Source organism: Alternaria rosae (genome assembly GCF_020736505.1).
Source record: "Alternaria rosae strain MPI-PUGE-AT-0040 chromosome Unknown BKA58scaffold_9, whole genome shotgun sequence".
In the NCBI taxonomy this organism is placed as follows: domain Eukaryota; kingdom Fungi; phylum Ascomycota; class Dothideomycetes; order Pleosporales; family Pleosporaceae; genus Alternaria; species Alternaria rosae.
In genome coordinates, this window is record NW_025763578.1 from 1,134,721 (window position 1) to 1,145,872 (window position 11,152).

The following is an 11,152-nucleotide window of genomic DNA, read 5'->3' on the forward strand; positions in this document are numbered from 1 at the left end:
TAACAGCCACACGTTATTGTGGCAGTTGCAGTCTTGGACGTACCTGCTTATGCAGCGGAAGAAGCGGCGACCTGAGGCTTCGCATGGCAGGAGATACCATCATCTCTCGAATGCGCCTTTCTGAAAAAATCCTGCTAATTTGATAAGATGGCATGCGCCTCAAATGGAAAGAAAGCCTTCAGTATCGGACGTGGAAAGTCGAAATGTCTAAATGTGCATCAGGGTGTCTGTATGTACCTAAGAATCATGGCACGTCTCTATGCCTAACGAAATCTTCGTGGTCCAGCGCACTTGTCCGTATCTCCTCCTCGTCCTCATCATGTACCTGCACATAAGACGGCTCTTTATACCCCACATCGATGTAATTCGTCACGACAGCCATGAACGCGAATACCACAACGGAAGTCAAGAACGGCAAACCCAGCCAGGCGCCGCCGAAGCCAATACCCACTTGAAACAGCTCGTTCAGCAGTGGGCCCGCGATCATGGCGCCAATACTCTCTGCAATCGCAATGGTGCTCATGAGCTTGCCAATATCAGGACTCGACTGGCCGCCCACCACATGTATCGCAACGGAGCGCATAGCAGCGGTGTATCCAGTTCCCATGTTGTAAATGAGAAGTCCGATGATCAAAAGAGAAGGATGTGCGGCAATACCCATGACGAAGAAGGCAATGGTAGTAAAAGCTATGGATCCACGTGCGATCCAGAGATCGGCCCAGTGTGCAGGGAAACGCAGCTTCTTCAAGAGAAAGTAGTTCGCTAGTGGTATTAAGATAGTGACAGCCACCAGGTTGGTAGCTGCGCGAAATGAGAGCAAGTAGGCAGCCTTCTTGATCTCCCAGTTGTAACGCTTCGAAGCATAACGGACCAGAAGCGAGATGCACTGCCTGCCTAGTCTGTTGGCCAGAAACGTCAAGACGACAAGGCCCAAGGTCCAATCACTCCTCAGGAAGTCCACTGCAGCCCGGAAGTTGCGGAGTTGTGCTCGTAGCGAAAAGTCGCTGGTTGCCGGCGTGGGCTGTAGCTCGAAGACCTGGTCCCCGCTGTCTTTGGGTTCAGGCAGGTCTCGCAAGTGCAGCGTCTCAGGGATGAACAAAGCCACAACAACCCCCACAAGCTGTATCGCTAGTGACAATAGCAGAGGCAGCCAGTTCCCGCTCTCCATGAGCCTCGCTGCCATTATCGGCGCTAGCATCTCCGCAACAAGAACACAGGCCGTCAGGTATAGGAAGATGGTAGTTCGCTGTTCTGGGGGCGCAATGTCGGAGATCATTGTTACACCAATAGCCATGGCTACGATTGGACCGCCGCCTATTATCGTAAAGGCGCTCGAGAGCCATGTCAACTGTAAGGGGAGAGACTTGAAGTAGGCTAGCCATACGTTAGCATTGTGTTTGTGATTTGTGCAATGCCATCTTACTTATCACCATCACCCAGATGAAGCCAAGGTCCAATCCGGCCAAGCTCGCTGTGACGATCCATTTCCTACCTATTTTATCTGCCCACGTGCCATATGGTACAGCCAAAAGAATGCCCGGTATCGCGCTGAACATCTCCTGCCAGCCAAAAATGGTGGCGAGCCTCTGCTGCACCACATCCACCTTGCACAGCTGCTCTGGTATGTTTCCGTCGCCATCTATCACCGAAGGGTCTTGTTCGCGGTAGTACTTGAGACAGAGATTCTCCTCAAATAGACGCGTCAGAGGTGGCTCGGCAAGGTAGGAGCCGACATCGACGACTGCAACAATGATGAAGATGAGTACTACAAGGAGCACCCATGGCTTCTTGGTTGGTTTGTGCGGTGGAAGAAAGGCCGGTTCTGTCGGGGTCAAGAGGGCTTCGTCTTCCTCGAGGGATTCTCGCGGTAGACCCGACTGTAATGCCATTGCGATAGCTTGTAGACGTACGGCGATACGAACGAAGAGGGGCGGGTATGTGGCTGACGCGCACGCCAATGGCCCCAAATGGACGCGACGATAACGAGGAGTGAGGGCGCGAGAGCAAGGTCGCAAGGGGCAAGCTGTAAAAGTCAATAGTACCTGTCGTTAGCTGGATATCATCGTGAAGATGTTCATGAGTGTGTAGGGCGTGCCCTGCGACATGCAACAGCCCCGTGGCTGTGAAACGAGTCCGCGATTACTCTGGGCATTCCGACGATCCTTCCAACGCCGAGTGTCGTGTCGCGTCCATGACACGGCCGGGGTTATGTCAGCAGCGAAATTTAGCCGGTCAGATAACGCCCCGCCGCCCGTCTTGATTACTCCGCGAACAGCAACACACGTTTATATTCCGTCTGGCTTCGGTACTTATTGCTGAAACAAATCTTGGAATCCCTAGTTGTCGATTTCGAGAGACCACCATTGACACTTGAGTAACGCATTTGACTCGGATGATTTTGCGCACACATTCCTCACTTTGCTGGATCTCAACGACAGTTCTCTCAATGCGACGTTTGTCATGATATCAGACGGAGCTTTGACCGAGGCTCGGACGTCAGTGGATAGTCGGTTTTCTCAGAGCGTTTGCTATAGTCAACCCCATGCATCATTTTCTGCACACCGCTGCCGCACCGATTATGTCAAACTCGACCTGATATAGTCCCCTGACTTGACGTGAATGAGGATACAAACGGCAATGAGAGAGTTTTACCACATGCAAGTGGCCCATGACGTCTTCTTTGATATACTGACAGAGCCTCATGGGCACACTGGACGCAATTGCCAATATAATATAGATCATGTATAAAGAGCGCTCAAGTGCGCATTTACCAGTAGGCCATCGCTCTCACATTCTCGACTATACTAGACATAGCTCTGTTGGTCATATATCGATCGCGTGATTAGTCTCTCCGTCGTCCCCAACTTGGGCTCTGTCCTCCACCTCGAGCAAACGCTCCTGTCACATGGGCATCATGGCAGGTGAGCACGACGTAGTCTGGTCTCGCACTAGGGCCATATATAATAATCCTCTTCCACCACCAGAGTTGGACTCCTTACCTACACTTCAAGACCCCACCGCCTGGCATACTTCACTATATTATAATGCTTCTTCCCATATCTAAAGCACAACTCAGAGGCTATTCACGCCCTCACCATGTCTAGCTCCAACAACCCCAACCCCACTAGCGACCCCCTGGGCAATCGGTTCGCTCATGTTTCTGTCCCCAATGACGCCAACGTCGCCGTCTGGAACATCTTCTGCGATGGTATGCACCTCTCCTTCCCCCAATGTATCTACCAACGCTAATTATACCATCTCCTTAGGCCCTTTCACCATCGACATCGCTGCCGAGTCCAGCACCCCCCGAGCCAACCCCGCCCGTCCTCAATTCCTAAAGGGTATCACTTTCAACGCCGGAAAGGAAGAAGAATGGAAAAGCACCGTTCTTCCCTACATCCGCCTTTTGACCTTCACCGTCGCATCCACCACAGACACCTTCTTCATCAGCAAGATGCTGCAATCTCTTCCCGACATCGACAAGAACATCCCCAAAGTCGACATGGACGGCTTTCACTGGTTTTCTGGCATCACCGACAATCGCGATTCAAACCCGTTCCTCGCTCTCGCTTCGAATCTGCCCAAGCTGCAGGAAATGGCTTTTACTCTTCACACATCTACGGTAACGGATTCGAGGCTTGATGAGCGACAGCTTCTGGAGCTGGAACAGACGGATCCGGAGAGGTCCAAAGAGAGGAGGACGAGATCGGTCATGAATGTTGTCAGTCGGTTCGGGATGGAGACGATCTTCAACAATAAGTCTCTAAAGCATGTCCGTCTGGTGTACATCAAGAGCGATATGGTTGCCGCCTACACTGTTCAAGGCAATCCGGAGAACGTCATCGCCGGTATCAAGGACTGGCTGGTGGAGGGCTTCAAGAAGCAGAGCCAGGAGGTTGTGGTGGAGCTTTCACGCGCGTCTTGATTCTCGTGGAGGAAGTGAAATCTAACAGAATATATTCTAGAAGTATGATGGACTGATCAGTATGCGGTGAAGACCTCTTGGCTTCTTCATATATATATAGAGGTGGAAAGAAATGAATGCAGTCTGCTATGCCTTAACACCGTTTCGCTCCAATGTGATGACTAGATGAACCATTTTGCGTACCCTCAGAGATATGTGAAAAGAAACATCCAGTCCCCCCATTACAATCATGCATTATTCCGGCTTTATGCCTATCGCGACACGTTTATCGCGTCATCGTCATCGTCATCGTCTACGTCTCCTCCTCCGGCGGTATCTTCGTAGAGGCTCTTGAACCAGCTTCCTTGGCGGTCCAACAACTTGTGCGGACAGCCGTACTCGACGAGCTGACCCTTGTTCATGACTACGACCTTGTCGAAGTCGAGGATGGTGTCGAGCTTGTGCGCGACGGTGATGAGGGTATGGTGGGGGAATCGGGAGCGAAGGAGGCGTTGGACGTGAGCGTCGCTTGCAGCATCAAGACTAAAGCATTATTGTTAGGATGAGATATTTAAGAGGGCATGGGTGATGAACTTACTTGCTAGTGGCTTCGTCCATGACGACCACAGTGGATTTGTCCCTCTTGAGCATGGCGCGCGCTAAGCAGAAGAGCTGGCGCTGTCCGTGCGAGAAGTGGAGGTCTTCAACCTCGACGTCTAGCGGATGCGCGTACTTGTCGACATCGCCCTTGGCCACAATGATGTCCCAGAGCTGCACGTCTTTCAGTGCGGCCATGATGGCCTTGTCATTAGACTCGCTCAAGGGATCGGCGTTAAGGCGGATCGAACCGGGAAGCAGGTATGCGTCTTGGGGTAGGCCGATAAGGCGACTGCGGATGGTTTGACGAGGAATGCGGGTAAGAGGAACGGAGTCGATGGTGATGCTACCAGATGAAAGCTCAACCATGCGGAAGAGTGAGAGGACTAGCGATGACTTTCCACTACCGGTGCGACCAACGATGGCGACCTTCTCTCCAGGATTGATGGAAAGGGAGAAATTTGAGATAACGGGTTCGCCGGGTCGGTGATATGCTTCGATATTTCTGAACTCGATCTTGCCTGCGCTTGGCCAGTTGGAGGCGGGAATGTGATCCTCGCTCTCGTGGTCCTCTGCGACGGCATCGGTGGTAAAGTTCTTGATCCTAGCCACACTTCCGATGTGTGTCTCAAGCTGAGTCCAGAAGGAGATGAGCAACTTGATGCTTTGAGAGAACAGTACGACGTTCAGTAGTGCAACGCCGACATATCCTGCGCTGAGCTGGCCCTTGAGAGTGACGACGAGAACGATGAGAATCGTTGCAACTGCTGCGACGATTAGGTCCAAAACAAGCGTCAGCCATCGCTGGGCCGCGAAGAGAAGGTAGAAAGGACGCTGGCTGCGGTCAAGCAGTGCCTTGGCTTTCTCTTCGACGAAGCTCTGCCATCCGAAGGCGCGGATAGTGGCCAAGCCTTCTAGTATCTCATTGAACTGAGTGTAGAGTGGCGACTTGGCCTCTAGATCGAGGAAACGGAGTTGACGCGACGTGCGCAGGTAGAACTTCTGCACAAAAAAGACTGCGACAATGACGACAGGGAAGGAGATAGCTGCGTAGGGAGCCGCGACAGCGATAAGTATCATCTGTCCGATGACCAGAACGAACGTGGCAAAAGTGTTCAGTGCGGCGACGGGCAGCTCCATATCGATCAACATGAGATCTTGGCTGAAGCGGTTGAGTGTCACTCCAGTATCGGTGGTGGAGAAGAAGGACATGGGTGATGCGAGCACTGTATCCAGCAGCTTCTTGTGAAATGTGACACCGGAACGAGGCACCATCGTAATGATGAGCTGCCAGCAACTGACCATGAGGAAGAAGAGGGCAAGTCCACCGAGCATAGCGTAGATGCCCAGCCAGTAGCCGAGTCGCTCGTTGGGGTTGTTTTCGTTGTATTCCGCCCACATCTTCACCCAAACTGTGGGGAATGAGATACCGAAGATGAAGATCACAATGGAAATGATGAAGATGATGGTCGGTATCCAGCCTACAGTACTGATGTAGTAGAGGTAGATGGCTGTGTCTCCAGTACGGCGGTTCGCTTCCGCTTGGACGTCATCCTCGGTGAGTTGGGTGTCGGTGACTTGACGCTCAGTGTACTGGGGCGGCTCCTCGTAGATGTGCTTCTCTGGGCGGTAGTCCCAGTCGGCACGTGCGAGATCAAAACCTGATACATAGCCTCCCGACTTGCTCAGCTTCTCGAAAGGACCTTGTTCTGAAATGCTACCATTGCTATCGAGAGAAACGATATGATCGCAGTAGGGCAGACGTTTGGCTGATGAAGATGCAACAAGAACAGTGGTCCTGCATCGCTTCAATAGCCCCTCGTAGCCAAAGAGGCTGTGCCATATGCGGTTTTCAGTCTGACCGTCCAGACCACTGAGGCAGTCGTCAAGGATGATGATGTCTTTCTGGGCATAGACTGCTCGGGCAAGCGCCTGTGAAAGAATGAGGATCAGTGATGTCCAAAAAGGGAAAGAGGGGTGCATGTTGGTGTATCTTACAATTCGTTGGCTCTGACCACCGCTCAATGCGATACCCTTGCTGCCGATCTCGGTTTGATCACCCTGGGGTAATTGCCGGAGGTCTTCATCTAACGCGCAGCTCCGAACAACCGACGAGTACCACCGATGATCAAATACTGCTGCACCGATAATGCTCTCCTGCACTGTGCCGTTGACGTGCCATGGGGTCTGGTCGCACAAGGCGATCCGCAAGGAAGACACCTGCAGGGAGCCACCCATCACAGGCAACTCTCCCAGCACTGCCTTGAGCAGGGTTGACTTACCACACCCTACCGGTCCCACGACCGTGGTAATCTTCCCGCGTGGGACGATCATGTCAATATCCTGCAAGATACCAGATGGCTGCTTGACAGGGTCCCATCCGAAATAGCCGTTCTCGATTACGATAGCCTGAGAGCCGAGCGCACTAAACTCTCTCAGTTCAACAGAGCAACGGCTCTTTTGAGAAGTCTCAGATCCCTTGATTGACTCAACGTGTGTCGCGAACAATGACGTTGTGCTACCGCCATAGATGGAAGGGAACTTTCGCTGCTCATTCCTCGGAGCCAATGTCAAGAAATCCTGGATCCTCTTGAACGACCCCACACCTCCCATGAGTGAAGAAAGAGCCATGATGAGCGATCCGAGAGGTTCAGTGAGGAGCGTGAATAGCGAGAGGGAAGTGAACACGGTAGCCGTGTCCAGTGTGCTGCGGCCGTTGCTGTTTTTTGCGATGATCGAGAAGACAGCAAACGCTAAGATGGGTGACACGATTGGCGAGATGTAGGCTAACAAAGATTAGTGAATGATGGTGAGTTTTGCATGATGAGTGACTTACAGAAACCCATAGTCCAGATGAGGAGCTTCCTGAACTTCTTGGAGATGTTCAGCTCGTCGACTCGGAGCTTCTGAAGATCGTCTCGTAACACTTCGGTGAGACCACCCATTTTGACACCCTTCATGGAGTTGAGCATGGCATTAGTCGCTGCGATACGCCGTTCTATACCTTCAAGCCAAAGTGCTTGACGTTGCATGACCAAGCTGGTGGCTGCTATTGAGCCAAGCAATGAGAGGACGGCAACGCCAATAGGGATACCGCACGCTGCTCCGAGCTGTCTCTCCAGCAGGTACATTGCAAGGGTTATCTCGAGGGTGTTGGACCATATCTCGTGGCCAGTCTCCATGCCGGTGACGATACGCTCAACATCAGCGCTCATGAGCGTGATAGAAGACGCAGCATCCACGTCCGTCAACGTGACCTCTGTCGCCTTGTTGTATAGCATCGAGATAAGGCCGCCTCGCATTTGGGTAATGAACCGGAAGGTTAGGTGCATGTATTGGCCGGTCGAAACCTGCAGAGCTGGTTAGCGAAGTTGTCCACGATATCCGATCACAGTTATCTACTGACTGCAATACCGATGAAGACTATGATGTATGCAGCGATCAGTCCGTAACCGATGTTTGCTGTTTGCGCTGTATCTTCCTCTTGGGAGAAGTTGACTGCCCGTTCGATCAAAAATGGTTGACAAAAATTGAAAGCGATGAGGCAGAGTCTTGGTGGCACGACTGCCAATATGGACCATTTCAGCTTTCTCAATGTCATTCCAAAGAGAGAGTGAGTACTGATATTAACGACTATAGGAATCAGTGTTAGCAGGTATGTGTAAAGGATAAAGACGTGATCATGACCTACTTCTGACCCATGATGATCCCAGCAGATGGTGTAAGTAGTCGGCTCGTAGGTGTTTGTCCAATTGAAAGAGGTCTTCAACGCTCAAGGTAGTGGAGAATCCTTTCTTGAACAGTGAGTTAAGCCACCAGAAAGTTGCTCGCTTGTATACACCGCTGGTGGCCTCTGGAGGGTTGTTGGCGAAATCCGGCAGAAGGTGGCGTCGTTTGTCTCTTGCTTCTACTATAGCGAGGAACACCTTCAGCCCTAGACGTGGTCCAAAAACGGTGGCAATATGCCCGAGCTGTGGGGTGAGTCCGTAGCTGCGAGAGCGTTCGATATCAAATACACTGGTGAAGAGGAGGTATACTGTGAGGAGGAATGATGGGCGAATTGTACGCATATGCTCTACGTAGGAAAGACATCCTAGCAACAATGCGCCAACAAAGCTGATGGCAGCGGAAGGGAGTTCGGCGCGACTGTTGCGAACTGTTCGGTTCGACCAAATGACAAGGAGGGCGAGTTCGAAGCCAGTGAAGACGGCCCATGCTATCTGTGTTGTAATTGTCAGACACCATAGTGCGAAGCTCGGGATGAAGTACATACCAGCTTGGTGTATAATAAAGTAGATCTAGAAACCTTGGTCTCCTTCCACCACAGCTGGTAGATCCTGAAGGGAGCAACGGCTATCAACAAAGACAGAGGTACGATGGAAAGAAAGATTTCTGAAAAGAGGAGAGTAAAGTCGAACCCGCCACGGCACTCAGCGCCGGCGTAGGGACCAAAGGTGTCGTCTGTCAAGGCGCAATGGCGATCCACACTTGTTGCCATTGTGGGCGAGAATGAACTCGTCAACGTTGTTTAGCAATGTAGATGGTGCATCGAACGAAGCATTAAAGGGAAGGGACACTTGATGCTATGAGAACCCCAAGGACCCCACAAACGCTTGAGTAGTTCCAGTCCCTATGTTGATCATGTGGACGGGTGGCAGGGTGATGATTTTTTTGCTTCCCTGCGTCAGTATTTCTGACTACTCGCGGCGACGGCTTGGACAAGGCAGTAGCATGTTTGAAGATCCTTTCAGACCAATGCTCCGCAATGCCACACAGACGCACACCTTTTCTCATTCCCAAGAGCTACTAGTAGCGCCTTACGTATTCACTATGAGCTGAACACGGCTTTCACTTGCCATCTTGATGGCATGAGATTGAGTTGGCTGGCTGAGATCATCGTCATCTTGCACTAAAGCAGGTAGCCTGCAGACTTGAAAAGTGACGGTGGAGGATATACCGGTAGTAGGGTGCGTGACTGGGCGTTTTCAACCTGGTACGGATTTGGTGCATGCAGGTTGCATGCGTCGTGCTGTACACTGTCTGAGTTGACAGGGGCATCGCATGGTGTTTGAATTTGGTTTAGCCCTTGGTTCCACCCGAATTAGCAGCAACGACGAGCGCCGCTTCCATCACCCTGCGCTTAAAACAGTGTGGACGGCGGCCCGGGAAGAGAATCCTTAACCTTAATTACTCTACCACGGTATCACCTTGGCACCCCCGTAGCGCCCCCTTTGTGGCGTGTGGCTTGGAGATCGGCGCTGTCATGCCGACGATCGCGCCCGGATGGCCGTAGCAGGCAACGCAGCAACATTGCTGTTGGTTCACCGTGCTCCGAGCTAGAGGTGTTGAAAACGTTTGACAGCGGTGTCTTTTCCTGATTCGGCCGTGCTGAGCGCCAAAATAGGACATGCAAAGGTTGAGGGACCAAGGCTTCCGAAAAAGGCGAAGACATCGCTTACGGCCGTTCGTCGGCCCTTTAGTCATCGTGAATTGCAAAGTAGCCTGAATTCCTAAAGACGGAGGAGTCTTTCCTTGACGAGAATGCCATCGATACCCCTGGTGGGACATGATGTAAAGAATCACTCTCAATGATCCCTGGTTCTCGTATGCGGGTCATGTACCACACTGGCTGTCCAAGGCGCACCTGCGTGCTGGATAAACTCAAGTACGAGAGTCAGATGCAACCCACGTCATAACAGACAAATTCTCTTGTGCAAGGACACGCGTTCGTGCAATCTGATTAATCAACACCAAAATCTCCATCACCATGAGGAGAGCGATAGCGAACACGGACTGGTCTGACCGCGATGATATCTCCCATTATCCCTCGACCAAAGATTGTGCAATCTAACAATTAGGCTGGTGACGCGGCATTTCTACAGATAGAAACGACACTGATCGCTTTCAGACACAGGGACTCACGTGCTGAGACATGAAGTTGGTACAGTACCAACGCGATGAACTTTGTCAGTGATCGACTGTCCGTAGGCTGAGAAGAGTTCTTCGTGGACCGAACAAAGGAGTAACCTCTTTGTTACGACGAGTGATTCGTCAAGGTCGCGGAATTGAATACCGACGGAGTGCCAAATCGGTCTCCGAGGGAGTTAAGAAAACAGGCTGAAGGAATCGATGTCGACGAGTGAAAGGCAGGTGGCTAAGATTGTGTGATGTGACCGAAAAGCGGCACCGGGTTCATTAGTGCCAATGTAGCCATGCTGTTTGGTAGCTTCGTTGCAGTTCGAGTGATGATCGATGCAACGCCGATCGCATACGTTCTGATCGGCCGGTACAGCTCGCGATGAACACTCCAAAGGGGACAGGAAGATTCCACTGCCAGCTCGAAGCTGCAAACGTATCCACAGGTGAAGCTCATGGCTTGCGCAGCTCGTACGGGTAATATCAGGTTTCTGGGGTACTGCAGCCACGTTCATATGTCTTGGACGGCTGTCCACCCCACAACGGCAGCTGAATACGACAACGCAGAGCTCCGATCAAGCAAATTGACGACCGCTAGGCATATGGGTTTCGCCGACGCCTGCTGGACAGTGGCGACGATATGCGGTAGATGCGCGTTCTTAAACGTGTTTGTGTTCAGCGGCTTGCAAAGGCATATCGACAGATGGTACGACGTGTGCTTAGAGTCCAGAAAAG

At 51.8% G+C, this 11,152-nt stretch overlaps 3 protein-coding genes across 3 annotated transcripts; 1 reads left to right on the forward strand and 2 right to left on the reverse strand.

Moving 5' to 3' along the window:
• Window positions 1–103: 103 nt before the first annotated feature.
• BKA58DRAFT_239553 (major facilitator superfamily domain-containing protein) lies at window positions 104–2,156 on the reverse strand. Its single transcript, XM_046166642.1, has 2 exons — window positions 1,424–2,156; window positions 104–1,374 (listed from the first exon to the last, which is right to left on the reverse strand). The coding sequence occupies exons 1-2, from the start codon at window positions 1,887–1,889 to the stop codon at window positions 245–247; spliced, it is 1,596 nt and encodes a 531-aa protein (XP_046022074.1). The 5' UTR covers window positions 1,890–2,156; the 3' UTR covers window positions 104–244.
• Window positions 2,157–2,859: 703 nt separating this feature from the next.
• Window positions 2,860–4,050, forward strand: BKA58DRAFT_239558 (uncharacterized protein). Its single transcript, XM_046166643.1, has one exon. It carries the CDS (start codon window positions 3,155–3,157, stop codon window positions 3,923–3,925), a length of 771 nt encoding a protein of 256 aa, XP_046022075.1. The 5' UTR covers window positions 2,860–3,154; the 3' UTR covers window positions 3,926–4,050.
• BKA58DRAFT_462728 (ABC transporter) lies at window positions 4,009–9,343 on the reverse strand. Its single transcript, XM_046174859.1, has 7 exons — window positions 8,775–9,343; window positions 8,193–8,721; window positions 7,908–8,134; window positions 7,338–7,851; window positions 6,500–7,287; window positions 4,503–6,433; window positions 4,009–4,447 (listed from the first exon to the last, which is right to left on the reverse strand). Exons 1-7 carry the CDS (start codon window positions 8,997–8,999, stop codon window positions 4,177–4,179), a joined length of 4,485 nt encoding a protein of 1,494 aa, XP_046022076.1. The 5' UTR covers window positions 9,000–9,343; the 3' UTR covers window positions 4,009–4,176.
• Window positions 9,344–11,152: the final 1,809 nt, after the last annotated feature.

Excerpts from the sequence above, each read along its gene's own strand:
- BKA58DRAFT_239553 (XM_046166642.1), bottom strand. The coding sequence starts at position 1,889 with ATGGCATTACAGTCGGGTCTACCGCGAGAATCCCTCGAGGAAGACGAA. Across the intron at positions 1,375-1,423 it reads CATCTGGGTGATGGTGATAA|CCTACTTCAAGTCTCTCCCC; the intron begins GTAAGATGGCAT and ends ACGTATGGCTAG.
- BKA58DRAFT_239558 (XM_046166643.1), top strand. The coding sequence starts at position 3,155 with ATGTTTCTGTCCCCAATGACGCCAACGTCGCCGTCTGGAACATCTTCT.
- BKA58DRAFT_462728 (XM_046174859.1), bottom strand. The coding sequence starts at position 8,999 with ATGGCAACAAGTGTGGATCGCCATTGCGCCTTGACAGACGACACCTTT. Across the intron at positions 8,135-8,192 it reads GGGATCATCATGGGTCAGAA|TCGTTAATATCAGTACTCAC; the intron begins GTAGGTCATGAT and ends TGATTCCTATAG. Across the intron at positions 7,288-7,337 it reads CATCTGGACTATGGGTTTCT|CCTACATCTCGCCAATCGTG; the intron begins GTAAGTCACTCA and ends AATCTTTGTTAG.